The sequence below is a fragment of the Pseudophryne corroboree genome, chromosome 1, assembly GCF_028390025.1.
Source record: "Pseudophryne corroboree isolate aPseCor3 chromosome 1, aPseCor3.hap2, whole genome shotgun sequence".
Classification (NCBI taxonomy): domain Eukaryota; kingdom Metazoa; phylum Chordata; class Amphibia; order Anura; family Myobatrachidae; genus Pseudophryne; species Pseudophryne corroboree.
The window spans coordinates 745197728-745217287 of NC_086444.1; the positions used below are offsets into that span (position 1 = coordinate 745197728).

Consider the following 19560-nt stretch of genomic DNA (forward strand, 5'->3'; position numbering starts at 1 on the left):
ACAGTCCCAGGACGATCCTGATGTATCAGCCGGGCCAGGAGGCCACCCGTCCTATCAGCCTGCATATAAATATTAGTGGCCCTAAAGAGGAGGGACCGTGAGTTTTTATCGGACAGGTGGGCAAGCCAAGCCGACTGGGCCACCAGCCAACGTGCTTTCGTCGTGGGGGTACCATCTAGCAAGTATTGGGACTCTAAATCTCTGGCGTCACTCTCCAGGGTCTTTTCCCTTTCTCTAGAGGACGCTTTATGAGCTGCTATGCGTCCTATATAAGAGCCCCTCAGAAAAGCCTTGAATGAGTCCCATACCATAGTTCCCGGGGCAGACCCTGTGTTGTCGCTAAAGTAACCCTCCCACTGAGTCTCCAGATCACTGCAGTCACCCAGCTGAGTCAGCCAAGAAGGGTGCAACTTCCAATAAGAGTGTCCCCTCTGACCCTTCACAGCAAGAGTCATCAGCAAAGGGGAATGGTCAGAGATCCCTCGGGCCTCATAGCGGACGTCAGTGATCGCAGGGACAAGGGCGGGGGACACCAGTACCAGGTCTATTCTAGAAAAGGAGCCATATGTGCTGGAGAAACAGGAGAACTGACGGACCACAGGGTGGCGAAGCCTCCACACATCTACCCACTGTAAATTATTCAAGAAATCAGCAAATTTGGTAGAACCACTACCCACCATCACATCATTCGGAGACCGCCATCGGTCCAAAGAGACATCTAATATATTGTTAAAGTCGCCCAGACATATCACCGGAGTGGTAGGGGAGGAAGCTATAAAAGATGCAGCTTGCTGCAATACAGCGTATGAAAAAGGAGGGGGGACATACACTGCTAAAATGTAATAGGGCTGGGAACTCAGTTTGCATTCCAGAAATACAAATCTGCCATACGTGTCAGTTTTGACCGATATTAACTCAAATTGCACTGTTTTTTTAATCAGAACAGACACACCCCTGGAGAAGGAGGAATGAGAGGCATGGTAAGCCCATCCCACCCAGGCCCGTCTTAGAGATAACAACCGATTTCCCTGCAAGTGGGTCTCGCTAAGGCATGCAATATCCGGGTCATATTTCCTAATCATATTTAGAACCAAAGAACGATTGATTTTGTTATTTAGACCCCGGACATTCCATGCCAGAAATTTCAAGTTACTCATGACCCCAGGTATACTCGATGTGCCACACGGATAGACATCTCACAATATATATCCAAAAATCAGCACCACTAGCCATAGCAACATATATCTCATAAGAGCTCTGCGTTGAAAGCCATAACATCCGGTATGTCAAACATCCTAGTTTCAGAAAAAACATAGATATGAAAAATAATAAACTAAAGAAAGAAAACCAAAAACAACAAGAAGAGCCGCAGCTAGCAGCTTCCCAACCATCCTTCCCCTCCCCGTACACCACCCCGAACTCTGGCATACTTATATCCCAAAACGCCAACCCCAACTACCAAATGCTAAGAAGGCCCAGATTCTCAACTTAACCTAAACCCTCTTAACCAGTAGCACTTGAACGTGAAAAGTCTTGAGCCACCAATGCAAAGGGGGAAGCTCCCCGAATTGTGGTCGTCTCCTCCGGTGGTCAAGCCCCCCAGCATCTTCAGCGCAGGGAATCAGTCCGGAGCTAGCGGACGAGCACCCGGCGCATATCCGTCCAGCCACTGGGCCGCCTCTCTAGGAGAATTAAAGAACTTGGTCTCCCCATCCGCCACCACTCGGAGCCGAGAGGGAAACAGCATGGAATATGAGAGGTTGAGGTCCCGCAGACGTCGTTTAATAGGCATAAACTGGGCCCTGTCCTTCTGGACATCTGCGGCAAAGTCCGGGAAGGCCGACACTCTGACTCCGTTGCGGACCAATGGGCCCTTCGTACGGCCAAGGCGGAGGACCGAGTCACGATCCTTATAGTGCAGGAATTTGGCGATGAAGGTGCGAGGAGGGGCACCAGGAGGTAGCGGCCGAGATGGTATCCTATGTGCGCGCTCCACCGTGAATTGGGCCGTAAAGGACTCCGCACCATATATCTCTTTGAGCCAGGATTCGAGGAAGTCCTCCGGCTGCGAGCCCTCCTCTCTCTCAGGCAGACCCACAAATCGGACATTGTTTCTGCGCAGTCGACCCTCCATGTCTAGAAGCTTGGTTTGGAGAGATGAGACCTGCTGGGTCACTGTGGACACGGATTGCTTGAGGGGGCAACACATCCTCCAAGTTGGAGACACGCGTCTCCGCCTCACCCACTCTCTCACGGATACGCTGAACATCTTGTCGGAGTAAGGAGAGGTCGCACTGCACCTTTTCCATCTTATCGGAGAGACGCTGCTCACTGCCGGCTATAGCCTCCAACACCTGCTGAATAGACTGCGCCTCCGCTGCCGTTGGGGAGTTGGCGGTAGACGCAGGAGGGGAGCTTGAGTGTGCTGGAGAGGCACCCCGAGGTGGAACCGATGACCCCCTGGGGTTGGATTGCCTAGCAAATCTCTCTAGTTTGGCCGCGGCCGCACTCTGGCCGCCCTTAACCATATTGACAAATGTCGGTCACACACTCCTCCGGGTAGAGTTGTAGTATAAAGTATAATTAGAAGACAGCAGGCTATATGCTTTTAAAGCCGGGAAGCAACCGTGGCGGATCTTTGGGTCAAAATTTCAATGGACAAGAGCACAGGCTTTGTGTAAAGATAAAAAAAAAAAAAAAAAAAAAAAAAAATAGTATATGATATTGATGTTGTTGAGGGGAGAATGTCCTGCAGCAAATTCCAGGTAGAAGCAGGGTATTGGTGTGTAATACACTGTGAACTATTAGTGTAACACAATAGTGCAATGAGTTCCAGTGTGCATGCAGTCCTTGCAGGGTAGACAGGGAGAGCTGTGTGCTGAGGCTGTATATGGAACTGCACCTAAAATGGCCCCCGGGCTTTTAGGCACTTCACCCCTTCACTGGAGTACCTGTGCCTTATTGTCCAGCCAGCAGTCTCAGGTCCCCTTCAGCCAGGTACAGGAGGGCCATCAGTGTCCCCTGCAGTGTGCCCAGCAACAGACAGCGCCGTCCGCCCGTTCGTCCGTCCGTCCGTCAATGAGGGCCCGGGAGCCGCGCGGCCGGGAGCGCCAAACTCGAGGCCGGGGATCCGGAGGAGTCACAGGCCGCAATGCCGGAAGTCGTCCGCCGCGGCCAGCCAGCACCCTGAGATCCCGGACAAAGGTGCCCGCCGCTGCTCGGAGGTGAGGGGGGACCAGCACCGGGGGGTAGACACTCCGGAGGGACACAGGATGGGTGCAGGAGTTATGAGATCGGGGAGCTCCCGGGATCCGCTGCCTACTCCTTCACCGCCGTGGCCACGCCCCACCGACATTTGTTTAGGTCGAAACCCCTTCCGACCTAAACCTGTCGGAAACTGACGTCTTTCCAAAAAGACGGTGATTTCCGACAAGAATTGAATACCCCTCTAATTCTGTACTCAAGCTGGTACTTGATTCATACTTACTGTACTGTGTATGAACTTCTAAAAGCTTAAATACTCCTATACATTGACCATATGGATATGAACCATATGCTAAGTCCATACACTTACCAAATTAACCTCTCACTGGTATCTTTCAGAGATGCGTTCCATGGTAAACTAGCCATGACAGTCACAAAGCATTCTGTTTATCATCACAATAATATAAATTTTAAAAACTTGCTCACGTCAGAGTGGGCTTCGCTCTTTATTTTCTGCTCTTCTTTGTTCAGAAAAACAAGTCATTACCTAAAAAGACCATGCCTCTTGGACAGCAGTGCTGTCTGTTTCTTCTTCTTTTTTTTTTTTTTTTTTTAAACCTGTTGCAGATTTATCTGGGCACGTCGTAGTGTTTAATTTTCATCCTGTTTTCTCTAACGTCCTAGTGGATGCTGGGGACTCCGTAAGGACCATGGGGAATAGACGGGCTCCGCAGGAGACGGGGCACTTTAAGAAAGAATTAGGAATACTGGTGTGCACTGGCTCCTCCCTCTATGTTCCTCCTCCAGACCTCAGTTAGAATCTGTGCCCGGATGAGCTGGGTGCACTTTAGTGAGCTCTCCTGAGCTTGCTAATAAAGTATTTAGTTAGGATTTTTTCTTTTCAGAGAGATCTGCTGGCAACAGACTCTCTGCTACGTGGGACTGAGGGGAGAGAAGCAGACCTACTAACTGCGGATAAGTCATGCTTCTTAGGGTACTGGACACCATTAGCTCCAGAGGGATCGAACACCGGAACGCACCCTTGGTCGTCCGATCGCGGAGCCGCGCCGCCGTCCCCCTCGCAGAGCCAGAAGCCGGCGTGAGAAGCAAGAAGACTTCGAAAGCGGCGGCAGAAGACTCCAGTCTTCATATGAGGTAGCGCACAGCACTGCAGCTGTGCGCCATTGCTCCCACATTACACCCGCACACTCCGGTCACTGTAGGGTGCAGGGCGCAGGGGGGGGCGCCCTGGGCAGCAATTAAGTACCTCTTGGCATAAAAGAGCATATATACAGCTGGGCACTGTATATATGCATGAGCCCCCGCCATTATTTTACACAGAATCGCGGGACAGAAGCCCACCGCTGAGGGGGCGGGGCTTCTTCCTCAGCACTCACCAGCGCCATTTTCTCTCCACAGCTCCGCTGAGAGGAAGCTCCCCAGGCTCTCCCCTGCAGAATCACGGTAGAAAGAGGGTAAAAAGAGAGGGGGGGGGGCACATAAATTTAGCGCAAAATCAGTGTATACAGCAGCTACTGGGTAAACACTAAGTTACTGTGTAATTCCTGGGTCATATAGCGCTGGGGTGTGTTCTGGCATACTCTCTCTCTGTCTCTCCAAAGGGCCTTGTGGGGGTTCTGTCCTCAAATAGAGCATCCCCTGTGTGTGTGGTGTGTCGGTACGCTTGTGTCGACATGTTTGACGAAGGCTATGTGGAAGCAGAGCAGGTGCAGATGAATGTGGTGTCTCCGCCAACACCTGGTTGGATGGATATGTGGAAGGTGTTAAATGATAATGTAAACTCCTTGCATAAAAGGTTGGATAAAGCTGAAGCCTTGGGACAGTCAGGGTCTCAACCCATGCCTGATCCTACAGCGCAAAGGCCGTCAGGGTCTCAGAAGCGGCCACTATCCCAAATTGTTGACACAGATATCGACACGGATTCTGACTCCAGTGTCGATGGCGATGATGCAAAGTTGCAGCCTAAAATGGCTAAAGCCATCCGCTACATGATTATAGCAATGAAGGATGTATTGCACATCTCAGAGGTAAACCCTGTCCCTGACGAGAGGGTTTATATGTTTGGGGAAAAAAGGCAAGAGGTGACTTTTCCCCCTTTAAATGAGTTATGTGAAAAAACTTGGGATTCTCTTGATAGGAGAATGCAGATTTCCAAACGGTTACTTATGGCGTATCCTTTCCCGCCAACGGACAGGTTACGGTGGGAATCATCCCCTAGGGTAGACAAAGCTTTGACACGCTTATCTAAGAAGGTAGCCCTGCCGTCACAGGATACGGCCACCCTAAAAGATCCTGCGGATAGAAAGCAGGAAGGTATCCTGAAGTCCGTTTATACACATTCAGGTACCCTACTAAGGCCGGCAATTGCGTCGGCCTGGATGTGTAGTGCTGTAGCAGCATGGACAGATACTGTCTGAGGAACTTGATACCTTGGACAAGGATACTATATTACTGACCCTGGGGCATATAAAAGACGCTGTCCTATATATGAGGGATGCCCAGAGAGACATTTGCCTACTGGGCTCTAGAATAAATGCAATGTTGATTTCTGCCAGAAGGGTCCTGTGGACTCGGCAATGGACAGGTGATGCCGACTCAAAAAAAGCACATGGAGGTGTTACCTTATAAGGGTGAGGAATTGTTTGGGGACGGTCTCTCAGACCTAGTTTCCACAGCTACGGCTGGGGAAGTCAAATTTTTTGCCATATATTCCCTCACAACCTAAGAAAGCACCGTATTACCAAATGCAGTCCTTTCGATCACAAAGAGGCAAGAAAGTCCGAGGTGCGTCTTTTCTTGCCAGAGGCAGGGGTAGAGGAAAGAAGCTGCACAATACAGCTAGTTCCCAGGAACAGAAGTCCTCCCCGGCTTCCACTAAATCCACCGCATGACGCTGGGGCTCCACAGGTGGAGCCAGGAGCGGTGGGGGCGCGTCTCCGAAGTTTCAGCCACCAGTGGGTTCGCTCACGGGTGGATCCCTGGGCTATACAGATTGTGTCTCGGGGATACAAGCTGGAATATGAAGTGATGCCCCCTCACCGTTACCTCAAATCGGCCCTGCCAGCTTCCCCCATAGAAAGGGAAGTAGTGTTAGCGGCAATTCACAAATTATATCTCCAGCAGGTGGTGGTAAAGGTTCCCCTCCCTCAACAGGGAAGGGGTTACCATTCCACAATGTTTGTGGTACCGAAACCGGACGGTTCGGTCAGACCCATATTGAATTTAAAATCCCTGAACATTTACCTGAAAAGGTTCAAGTTCAAGATGGAATCGCTCAGGGCGGTCATTGCAAGCCTGGAAGAGGGGGATTTTATGGTGTCTCTGGACATAAATGATGCTTACCTGCATGTCCCCATTTATCCACCTCATCAGGAGTACCTCAGATTTGTGGTACAGGACTGTCATTACCAGTTCAAGACGTTGCCGTTTGGTCTGTCCACGGCACCGAGAATATTTACCAAGGTGATGGCAGAAATGATGGTGCTTCTGCGAAAGCTAGGTGTTACACTTATCCCATACTTGGACGATCTCCTCATAAAGGCGAGGTCCAGAGAGCAGTTGCTGATCAATGTAGCGCACTCTCAGGAAGTGTTGCAACAGCACGGCTGGATTCTGAATATTCCAAAGTCGCAGCTGATTCCTACGACGCGTCTGCCCTTCCTGGGCATGATTCTGGTCACAGACCAGAAGAAGGTGTTTCTCCCGGCGGAGAAGGCCCAGGAGCTCGTGACTCTGGGCAGAGGCCTCTTAAAACCAAAACAGGTGTCGGTGCATCAATGCATGTGAGTCCTGGGAAAGATGGTGGCGTCATACGAAGCCATTCCCTTCGGCAGGTTCCATACGAGGACTTTTCAGTGGGATCTGTTGGACAAGTGGTCCGGATCGCATCTTCAGATGCATCGGCTGATCACCCTATCCCCCAGGGCCAGGGTGTCTCTTCTGTGGTGGCTGCAGAGTGCTCACCTTCTCGAGGGCCGCAGGTTCGGCATACAGGATTGGGTCCTGGTGACCACGGATGCAAGCCTCCGAGGGTGGGGGGCAGTCACTCAGGGAAGAAATTTCCAGGGGCTGTGGTCAAGTCAGGAGACTTGTCTGCACATCAATATCCTGGAACTAAGGGCCATATACAACGCCCTGAGTCAAGCGGAACCTCTGCTTCGCAACCAACCGGTGCTGATTCAGTCAGACAACATCACCGCAGTGGCTCATGTAAACCGCCAGGGCGGCACAAGAAGCAGGGTGGCGATGGCAGAAGCCACCAGAATTCTTCGGTGGGCGGAGAATCACGTACTAGCACTGTCAGCAGTGTTCATTCCGGGAGTGGACAACTGGGAAGCAGACTTCCTCAGCAGGCACGACCTCCACCCGGGAGAGTGGGGACTTCATCAAGAAGTCTTCACACAGATTACAAATCGATGGTAACTGCCACAGGTGGACATGATGGCATCCCGACTCAACAAAAAGCTACAAAGGTATTGCACCAGGTCAAGAGACCCTCAGGCGATAGCTGTGGACGCACTAGTGACACCGTGGGTGTTCCAGTCGGTTTATGTGTTTCCTCCTCTTTCTCTCATTCCCAAGGTGCTGAGAATCGTAAGAATAAGAGGAGTGAGAACAATACTCATTGTTCCGGATTGGCCAAGAAGGACTTGGTATCCGGAACTGCAAGAAATGCTCATAGAGTACCCATGGCCTCTGCCTCTCAGACAGGATCTGTTGCAAAAGGGGCCCTGTCTGTTCCAAGACTTACCACGGCTGCGTTTGACGGCATGGTGGTTGAACGCCGGATCCTAGCGGAGAAAGGCATTCCGGATGAGGTTATTCCTACGCTGATAAAGGCTAGGAAGGACGTGACAGCAAAACATTATCACCGTATATGGAGAAAATATATGTTGCTTGGTGTGAGGCCAGGAAGGCCCCTACAGAGGAATTCCAGCTGGGCCGTTTCCTTCACTTCCTGCAGTCGGGAGTGACTGGGCTTAAAATTAGGGTCCATTAAGGTCCAGATTTCGGCCCTATCCATTTTCTTTCAAAAGGAACTGGCTTCTCTTCCTGAAGTTCAGACGTTTGTAAAGGGAGTGCTGCATATTCAGCCCCCTTTTGTGCCACCAGTGGCACCTTGGGATCTTAACGTGGTGTTGAGTTTCCTGAAATCTCACTGGTTTGAGCCACTTAAGACCGTGGAGTTAAAATATCTCACGTGGAAGGTGGTCATGCTATTGGCCTTGGCTTCGGCTAGGCGTGTGTCAGAATTGGCGGCTTTGTCATGTAAAAGCCCCTATCTGGTTTTCCATATGGACAGGGCAGAATTGCGGACTCGTACGCAATTTCTACCGAAGGTGGTGTCATCTTTTCATGTGAACCAACCTATTGTGGTGCCTGCCGGCTACTCGTGACTTGGAGGATTCCAAGTTACTAGATGTAGTCAGGGCTTTGAAGATTTATGTAGCCAGAACGGCTGGAGTCGGGAAAACTGACTCGCTGTTTATCCTGTATGTATCCAACAAGCTGGGTGCTCCTGAGCAAACTATTGCTCGCTGGATCTGTAACACTATTCAGCAGGCTCATTCTGCAGCAGGATTGCCGCCTCCAAAATCAGTAAAAGCCCATTCCACAAGGAAGGTGGGCTCTTCTTGGGCGACTGCCCGAGGTGTCTCGGCATTACAGCTTTGCCGAGCAGCTACTTGGTCGGGTTCAAACACTTTTGCAAAATTCTACAAGTTTGATACCCTGGCTGAGGAGGACCTTGTGTTTGCTCATTCGGTGCTGCAGAGTCATCTGCACTCTCCTGCCCGTTTGGGAGCTTTGGTATAATCCCCATGGTCCTTACAGAGTCCCCAGCATCCACTAGGACGTTAGCGAAAATAAGATTTTACTTACCGGTAAATCTATTTCTCGTAGTCCGTAGTGGATGCTGGGCGCCCGTCCCAAGTGCGAACTTCTGCATTACTTGTATATAGTTATTGCTTACATAAGGGTTATGTTGTGGTTGCATCAGGTTGGTCTGATGCTCTGTTGTTCATACTGTTAACTGGGTAAGTTTATCACGAGTTATACGGTGTGATTGGTGTGGCTGGTATGAGTCTTGCCCTGGATTCCAAAATCCTTTCCTTGTATTGTCCGCTCTTCCGGGTACAGTTTCCTTAACTGAGGTCTGGAAGAGGGACATAGAGGGAGGAGCCAGTGCACACCAGTATTCCTAATTCTTTCTTAAAGTGCCCTGTCTCCTGCGAAGCCCGTCTATTCCCCATGGTCCTTACGGAGTCCCCAGCATCCACTACGGACTACGAGAAATAGATTTACCGGTAAGTAAAATCTTATTTATATCAAAGAAAATGGCCTGTCCTATTTGTGGGGTGGGGGGGGGGCTACTGTGTGGGTTGCCTTTTTTTAATTTTTGAAACTGAGGATTTATAGCATAGCAACAATCATGAGCAAGAGATGCAGGAGAAATTTGATTGGGTATGAAATTGGAGTAAGGTGGGAAAATCCTCATTAGTGTTCAGGTCTAAGAGGACGTTTTCTTGAGAGGGCATACAGGCTGTTTGCTAATGGATGTTTGTACAGTGCTACAAATTTAAAGAAATAACTGGATTAAATTAGACATCTGAACAAGTTAGAGAATTCCCTTTTATGGAACACTAGGAGTATGGCCAAGCATTGCTGCTTATATATTTTTGCGGTTCTAGTGACAGGACTTTGCTAACAAATACCTATTGGGTGGCTTACGTGTCCTAACAATGTCTGTGTATATCATACATTTCCCTACATCTTTCAGAGTAATAATCATTAAGGTCTTCTAATTCTCTACATTGCATGTTGCAGATACAACAAGGCTTTTTCAACACGTTCACTTTCCAGAAGCCAGATAATCGTGGCTTTAAGTCTGACATTTCCTCTGTTTTTTGCATGCTTTTCTCTGTAGCTTGAAATGGCGATTGAAAATCTCCAAAAAAATGAAGGCATCACCTCTCACAAAAGCAGCTTGCTCAACAGCCATGTAAGTTCACCTCTAACTTCAGTCTGCTCGCTAAAGAAGTCCTCTGCTTGTCTTAGAAGCTTACCAGCTGCATGTTTAACACTTTAGCACAGTATTTTCCAGCAATAAGCGATAATACTGAATACCCATGGTTTTACATTTGTAGACCGTGTTACTCTTTTGATTCTATATTATATTTTGCTGTAGTTAAGTGACTTTCAGAAATAATCATTAATAGCCTACATTGGAATAATATATGTAAAATATTCTCTTTCTACAAGAATGTTTTCTAGACTACATAAACACCAAATATACAGTACAGTGCTTGTATTCTTTATTGCAATTGCTGATATTACTAGGAGCCATTTTGATTGCTTTGAGTTAACATAACCTCGCCCATTGGACTTTAATGGAACAGTGCCCCAGGTGGTGAGATTGTCACATGAACTGGCAAAATGGAGCATACTGTGATCATGCATTGTATTTTGCAAAACCTGTTTCTTGTATGCAAGGAACCTTTTCTTCAGCAACATTTGCAATAAAAACATGTTACTGGTTTACATAATTGTGTCTCTGAAAAATAAAATGTAATTTTTTGCACATACAGGAAATGGCACATAAACAAGGTGTAATTTATGTCTGCTCCTTTTTGTTTTCTGTAAATGGTAGTATAATACAGGAGCAATAATATTTAGAAACTTCTGTATATTTATAGTACATATTTATGTCGACTACTTCAGTGGATGTCTGGATTATAAAAGGTCATAGATGTACTATTGAACATGCCTGACAGACAAGTATAATAAAATTACTGTATCTGAAAATAAAAATGACTTTCCTTCTTTTTTTTTTTTTACGTAGCAATTCAGAAATTCCATACAACATACTCCATTGTCAGTGCAGTTTCATCTTTGCTTTCTTAAACCTGGCTTTAACACCCTCCCACCACCACGCTCGCACGTATAGAAAAAAAAACTTCCAACCTACCAATATGGAATGGAAATGTGCACACGACCACTTTTCAAGTCACAGTACTAAACTGCTGAAGGATCTATTTTTAAAGGATTTTATTTTTAAAAGCACTTCCAATGTTAGCTAGTAATCATGTAATACTAATTTTCTATTCCCCCCCCCCCCCCCCCAAAAAAAAAAAAAAAAGAAAAAGAATGTACTCGTGACACCCGCATGTCACCACTCAAATATATAGAATGAAATATAGCAGTTAAGTTAAAATTCCCTAGCTGCTGTTCCAGTACTTACAACAGTGGTACCTCTCATATACCACTTTTACACTGCCATCAATATACCGGGTTATTGCATGTGGACGTGCAGTAATCCGGGATATTGTGCAATGTGAAAGCACCCGGGTAAAATAACCCGGGTCGAGGGAACCAACGTTTCAACCCAGGTATCGATTAGGATTGAACACTGATTTACCCCGACTCGCGGTGCAGTGTGAATGGTTTAGCCAGGGTCAATGTGACCCCCACCTGTTTACACCATAGAAAAAACCGGCGCTTGGAGAAGATCTTTCAAACTGCCAGCTCACGTAGCTTCGGTGGTGATGTCGCCAACTTTGCAGTAAGCCAGGTCGGGCCGCAGAGTGGACCCATGTACAAAATCTTGGGTGCGACCAGGCGTATCAGTGTGAAAAGGGTAATATACTGGTCAGTAGAAGATTAAATAAAAAGGCTATGAATATAAAATAGTATGTATACTAGAGGTTCTCAAGGCACCCCAAAAGTCCAGTTTAAGGATATCTATGGCTCAGCAGAGATGGTTAAATCAGATTGACTGAGGTACTAATTAAGTCACCTGTGGCCAAGCATGGATATACGTAAAACCTGGACTGTTGGGGTGTCTTGATTACTGCATTTGAGAACCTCTGATGTACACTATATTTTGCAGATTTGTAAGAAAGTAGTTTATTGAATGTTGCTTTCTTAACTGAGGTAAACAGCAGGAGAATAGAGGGATTTCTTGTTCAGTGTTCCATCATCTAACCTCTCTATTCTTTCCCCAGCTCCAGTGGCTGTTGGATAACTATGAGACTGCAGATGGCGTTAGCCTACCAAGAAGCTCCCTTTACAACCATTATTTACGTCATTGCCAGGAGCACAAACTGGATCCAGTTAATGCGGCTTCATTTGGCAAATTAATCCGCTCAGTGTTCATGGGGCTGCGGACACGACGCCTTGGCACCAGGTTAGCATACGTTCCTTTCTTATGTGGCACTTTTAGTGTGAGTATTTAGTTTCTTACAGTGGCTCAGTGACGTGGTAACTCAGAATTAAAGTATTATGCAGCGGAGTCACACTAGACTTGTCTTGGTGTTAGATTTTTATATTTTTATTATGTGTGTACAGTATGTTCAAGAGTACACTTGGAAAACTTACTATGTGAAGTAAAAATAATCTCCATGCAAGTTTCAGGTATCATGCAGACCCTTTGCCACTTCCCCAAATGGGAAACAGGTTACGCAAACTGTCCTCAAGGCACCCTAACAGGCAAGTTTTTAGCTGAGCACAGGTCATTAAATCAAACTGACTGATGTACTGAGCAGATCAATTCACCTGTGCTTAAGCATGGATAGCCTTAAAATCTGAACTGTTAGGGTGCTTTGAGGACCAAGTTTGTGAATCCTGCCCAAGGTGTCACTCCCCCTCCTCCCCCATAGTGTGGTTGTGCTTGTGAGATACACAAGACAACCAATATACCTTTTCAAAATGCTGCAAGCCATTGTAATAAAACAGATAGAAAACCAGAGACCATCCTTAAGTCTATGAATGTAGTTACAGGGACCTCTTTTTAGCATCCTCATAACTTAAAACTAAAATGGAAGAGGGTCAGAACAATTATAACCTCCATTTAAATAGATTTTGTTTAAGATGGTAGACTCGTTGGAGATACGGTTTTGGTTGGCTTGGCGCTCTACATTCCAAGTCAAAGCCTTTTCGATAATATATTGTTCAGTCCAAAATGGATGATCAGCCCTGAACACTAATGGTTGCTATGTTTTAGTTTACTGGAGAAGAAATGGTGTTTGGCATTAAATCCTCATCTCTTTGCAGGATGTCAAAAAGGGCGGCAGTTAGGCTGCGGTACATGTTTGTAGTGTAATGTTCCTGCCTTCGATTCAGTGATGGCTTTATGCTTGATCTTGTTAAGTCCACCACCTTGGCTTCAGACCTGCTCCTTACATCTCTTAATGATGCCCAATCTGTACTACTGGTCAAAAGTTGTCGAACACCCCTGTTTTTTCTATTTTTATTTTGAAGTGCACAGTAATCTACACCTTTTTAAGAGGCACTTGGGAACTAGAGTAATCTGACAGGAAGAGGTCTGGCAGACCCAAAGCCACTAAAGTCAGAGTCAACAGCTAGTTTAACAGGCAGCTTGCGAGACAACAGCTTCAAGCGCAGGCTAACATTGAAATAAGCATGTTTGAGCTTCAGTTGTGACCAGTCAAGTGGCATTAAAAGTAATTGTGAAGATGGGGTGGGGGGGGGGAAATCTGAAACACTGCCAGTGTACTAGTGAAACCTGGAAGGTCTTATGGTACGATAAATTTATTATCCTTTATATGGCGCCACAAGGGTTCTGCTGCGCCCAATTACAGAGTACATAAACAAATAATCAAACAGGAAAACAGCAAGTTAGTTGATGACAGTATAGGACAAGTACAGGGTAAATAAAATAGTTACATCAGCAGATGACACTGGAATAAGTATCAGGTGGCAGAGGACTGCTGGATTTGGTGCAGTTGATGATTATTAAAGTAAGAAAAAAAATAAGCACATGAGGGAAGAGGCCCTGCTCGTGAGAGCTTACATTCTAAATGGGAGGGGTAGACAGACAGGGGTGACCCAGATGGGGTGCTTAGAGAGCGTGGAACAGAGGGTTAGGATGAGATTTGGTTGGGTTTGGTGAAGAAGTTGGTCTTGAGAGCCCGTTTGAAGTTTTGTGGAGAGTCTGAAGGGGGGGGAGAGGTAGGGAATTCCAGAGAAGTGGTGCAGCACGTGAAAAATCTTGGAGGTAGGAGTGGGAGGAAGTAATCCAGAGGCAGGAGAGTCTGCGTGCATTAGCAGAGCGAATAGGACGGGTGGGCGTTTAAAGGGAGATAAGGTCAGAGATGTAGATGGGAGAGGAGTGGGTGAGGGCTTTGTAAATGGATTCTGAAAGGGAAGAGGAGCCAGTGAAGGTCTAGTAAGAGAGGAGAGGTAGATGTAGTGTGTTTGGTGAGGAAAATGAGCCGGGCAGCAGCATTGAGGATAGATTGGAGTGGAGAGGTATTTGTCAGGAATGCCAGTTAGGAGGAGATTACAGTAGTCCAGTATGGAGATGATCAGTGAGTGGATAAGAGTCTTAGTAGCATCCTGGGTCAGAAAGGGTCTGATCCTGGAAATATTTTTTAGATGAAAACTGCAGATTTGTGAGAGGTGCTAAATGTGTGGTTTGAAGGAGAGGGAGGAGTCGAGGATTACTCCAAGACAGCGCATTTGGGGGCTAGAGGAGATGGTAGTGCCATCCGTTTCAAAGCTTTGGTTCATGACACAGGGATTTTGTAAGATATTGAGAAGGCCAAAGATGGTTCCTCAGTGTGTGTGACACCAACATGGAGGACGCAGCATGATTGTCTGGGGCTCTTTTTGGATCCATAGTAGGAAACCTTCAGATGGTTACTTACACCCTGATCCAGAAGGGCTACGATAGTCTTGAAGGACCATGCAATACTCTCTGGCCAATGACTAGTTGGTTAAGTGTTTATCCTACAGCAAGATAATGACCAAAAACATTTCAGAACTACCTTTTAAGAAAAAACATAACTAGGCTTCTGGTTATGGAATGGCCAGCACAGTCCGCTGGCCTCTGACCCATTGAGCGGGTTTAGGATGAAGTGGACAGAATGGTAAAAGCAAAGCAACCTACAATGCAACACATGTGAAAACTTGCTAGACCCTTTCTCTCTTAAGCATCTTCTCCCACTTCTGCTTGAAATCTTAATCTCCTCTATTTGAGAAGTCTCCTTATGTTCAGTTTTACAGCAATTTAAAAGCATTTTTGTCCTGGGTCTCTGGTGCCACCTAGTGGCCAGCAACAATAGTACAACATCCTTCAATTTCCTTTAGACTTTCTACGCACACCTATACCCCTTTTCCACCTCTAAGCACGGGTCGCAACCGGGAGCCAGACGCGTGTGCTACCCGGCAGTAGCCCGTGCTCGGCCCCCTTTCCCACTGCGCTCACCAACCCGGCATATTGCCGGGTTGGTGGCGGCGCTAGGAGATCACATGATCTCCCAGCACCACCCCCTTCCATAGACTGTGAACGGGAGCCGTATCGCATCGACACGGCTTACGTTTACACTGCACAGCTTACTGGGTTGAACTTGTGTTCAACCCAGTAAGCTACCCGGGTAGAATTCCCGGATCACTTGATCCGGGTTGACCCTTTTCCACTAGCAAAAAACACGGGTAAATGTGCACCCCCGTGAACCAATTTCCTCTAGAGTTAATGGTTTGTATCCCCGCAGACAGGGCACTAAGCTCCTGGGGCACTGTTTCACACAGCCCCGGGGGGTGTGCACACGCCGGCAGCATGCCGCCACCCCTAACATGCTGTATTTTACAGCCAGTATAATATGTAAGGGGTCACTCACCATTGAGGGGGCGGGGTTTCCTGGAGAGCGGGACCAGAGGCTGAAAGGTGCCATTTCCTGCTGCTGCTGACTGCCAGGCTACATGCTGGAGCTGTTATTCCACAGAACACACTGAATCACCAATTGTACTGGTATCAGGGGGTTTTATAGAGAGGGGGAGCATTTATATTTATAGCACTATTCTGACTGCAGTATTGTGTGCTGGTCCCAATCCCCTCTGTCACTCCATTCGGATTCGGGCTGTCTGGGGTTTTTGTGCTGTTTCACTATCTGTGTTGTCACTGCACTGTGTATTCACCTAACTCTTTGTGTTTTCTGCAATAAGAATGTCTGGGGAAAAAGACTGTCCCTCATGTAACACTAAGTTTACACCTTCCCCAAGGGGTTCTCTCCCTTCACAGGGTAGTAGTAGTAGTATGCAGGAACCTGAGTGGTTGGATTCATTCAAAACCATGATTATTTACATTAATACAGAGTTGGCTACCGCCAGACAGGAAAGGAAGACCCTTAAACAATCGGTAGATGATTTCTTGCTTAAAGCTGTTGACCACAGACAGGCTCCTCAGCCCCCTCTGGTGGTCTCTCATAAACACACACTCCCCACAGGTGCTCCAGTCTGACTCTGATACTGACATGCCAGAGCTGGATGAGGGAGAGTTAGACGTGAACGATGACAATTCTCTGACCCTGGGGGTTCAGGCCCTGATTTATGCTATTAGAGAAGTCCTCAACATACTGGATAAAGAGTCAGAACCAGAACAGGAATTGTTTTTTTAACGTAAAACCAAAATCCTCTGCCACCTTCCCCATACCAAAAGAATTAGACTCCCTTTCTAAAGCGTGGGTCAATCCTGACAAATTCCAAACTCCTAAACGGCTACTAAATTCCTATCCTTTTCCTCCTGAGGATAGGAAAGTATGGGAAAATCCACCGTCTGTGGATACTTCAGTGTCCAGGCTGTCAAGTAAAATTGTACTGCCTGCACCTAGGGCTATCTCTCTCAAGGACCCAGCTGACCGCAAAATTGAGACTACTCTCCAATCTATACTGCAGTGTGCGTAGCTCAAAGGCCCCTCTATAGCTTGAGGCTGGATTTCCAGGGCCACGGTAAAATGGTCTGATAATATAATAAGGGGGTTTGACTCCCTGCCTCAGGAAGAGATCATGACTCTACTGCATCATATCCAGGATGCTGCAAATTTTATGAGTGAGGCTATTAAAGCATTATGTTTCAAATGACTGTGCCACAGCTATGGCGGTCTCGGCTCGCAGGGCTCTGTGGCTGCGAAACTGGTCAGCGGATGCTGATTCTAAGAAAGGTGTGGAGAATCTTCCTTTTAAAGGGGATGCCTTGTTTGAGGAAGAACTGAACAAGTGGATATCTCTGGCAACGTCCAGTAAGTCTACATATCTGCCGTCGGCTGCACCTCCTGCTAGATGTCCCTACCCTGGACCCTCTCTGCAGTCCTTTCGTGTGGCCAGATTCAGAGGCACCTCAAATGCTGCTAGAGGAACTCGTGGTAAGTCCCGTAAACCAGCGGCTGCTGGATCTCTGGATCAGGCCTCCGGAACCTCATCCACTAAGCCCCCGGTATGACGGTTGGCCCCAGCAGCATGGCGAATTTCGGGTAGGTGCTCGCCCATGTGTGGGCACAGTCCTGCCGGGATCCTTGGGTGAGGGACATCCTACCCCAGCGGCACCAAGCAATGTTCATGTAAATAACATGATGTACCATAATTATAAAATATTTTGCGTACAAACAGTCTAAATGAAACAGTGTAGCTATATAATAGTCGCCACTTTGATAAATTACAGGCATTTGGTGCCTTAAAACTAGTTTGTGTGAAAGAAGGAAGAACCATGGAAGTGGAAGTGTTGCACACAACCTAATCAATATGAAGCTTCAACAGGTTAAACAAATGCACTACTAAAAGGTGTCTGTTAGTGATTAAAAAAATATACATATATCTATATATAACTTGAACCTCTATTTGTTTCATGCATGCTCATTATATTATAAATATGTGACATGCCTGTCAGCGCTTGTTGCTCTTCTCACATGAGCCATGCGGCGTTACTTCACCACTGCAGCCCAGGGGAAACGCTGATAAGAGCTGACAATGTCTGCGTCACGGCAGCTTTGGCACAGTCTGGGATGAACATAGTTTTGCGAGATTCGATGTAATCACGCGAGACAGTCACTGTAGTTCACGGAGTTCCTCGGCTGCCAAGGAGCACTGCTGGTGCTCCCAGGGTCCCCTTATACCTGGAGAAGGAAAAAGCCTCCTGGAGGGTTGCCACCAAATCCTGGAGAAATCAGGGAGAGGTGGCAACCCTACCCGTAGCAAGGGTTACCTTGCAAGACGCCATTCAGAAACTACTACAAACAGGGTTTGTTGTCCCAGTTCCTCCTCCATTGCACAACAGGTGTTTTTACTACAGCCTTTTTGTTGTACCGAAACCGGATGGTTCGGTACGGCTCATCTTGAACCTAAAATCCTTGAACCCGTATCTACGCGTGTTCAAATTCAAGATGGACTCCCTAAGGGCGGTGGGCTCAGGTCTGGAGGAGGGGGAGTTCCAAGTGTCCCTGGATGTCAAGGATGCTTACCTACATATCCCCATCTGGCCGCCTCATCAGGCTTACCTCCGGTTCGCTATACTGGACCACCACTTCCAGTTTCAGGCGTCTCTCCACAGCTCCAAGGGTATACACAAGTCATGGTGGAGATGCTGCAATTGTACAGGATGGGAGTCAACATAGTCCCCTATTTGGACGATCTCCTGATAAAGGCGGTGTCCAGGGAACATCTGCTGCACAGCATCGACTTGATTACTCGCCTGCTTACAGGCCATGGGTGGATCCTAAATCTCCAAAAGTCTCACCTGGAACCGTTACAAAGAATTCAGTTCCTGGGAATGATACTGGACACTTTCTCAGAAGATATTCCTTCCAATGGACAAGGCCTTGACTATCCAGGCTATGGTCCACTCGGTGCCCAGACCCCACAAGATCTCAGTTCTTCTTTGCATTAGCTTACTGGGCAAGATGGTTGCCTCCTATGAGGCAATCCAGTACGGCAGATTTTTCACGTCTGTTTCAGCTGGATCTGCTGGACAATTGGTCAGGGTCTCACCTGCACATGCACCAGAGTATAGCTCTGTCGCCAAAAGCACGGACCTCCCTGTTATGGTGGCTACAAGTCTCTCGCCTTGTGGAGGGTCGGAGTTTCAGTACCCAGTCTTGGACTCTACTGACAATGAATGCCAGCCTCCGGGGTTGGGGTGCTGTAACCCAGGGGACCCAGTTCCAGGGAAAGTGGTCAAGTCGGGAATCTGCATTCCCAATAAATGTCCTGGAACTCCAGGTAATTTTGCAATGCTCTTCTGCAAGCCTCCTATCTCCTTCGGAATCGAGCCAACCAGGTGCAGTCGGATAACGCCACGACGGTGGCATACATAAACAGACAGGGAGGAACAAGAAGTAGGGCCGCAATGCCAGAGGTGTCAAGGATACGCCTCTGGACGGAGGCAAACACGAGGGCCATCGCGGCCATATTAATTCCAGGCGTGGGCAATTGGGAAGCGGACTTCCTTAGGCAGGCACGACCTCCATCCGGGGGAATGGCTCCTTCAACCTCGGGTATTTCAATAGCTGGTTCACCGATGGGGATGTCCGCAGATAGACCTGATGG

General features: G+C 47.6%; 1 protein-coding gene across 3 annotated transcripts in view; it reads left to right on the forward strand.

The window, feature by feature from the left end:
- The window catches only part of RFX2 (regulatory factor X2), a 161814-nt gene that overhangs the window by 57977 nt on the left and 84277 nt on the right, over nt 1–19560 (forward strand). For all 3 annotated transcript variants that reach the window (XM_063916461.1, XM_063916482.1, XM_063916471.1), the window contains 2 exons: nt 10151–10225; nt 12228–12409. In XM_063916461.1, the coding sequence (XP_063772531.1) occupies nt 10151–10225; nt 12228–12409 (257 nt within the window). The remainder of the gene's footprint in view (nt 1–10150; nt 10226–12227; nt 12410–19560) is intronic.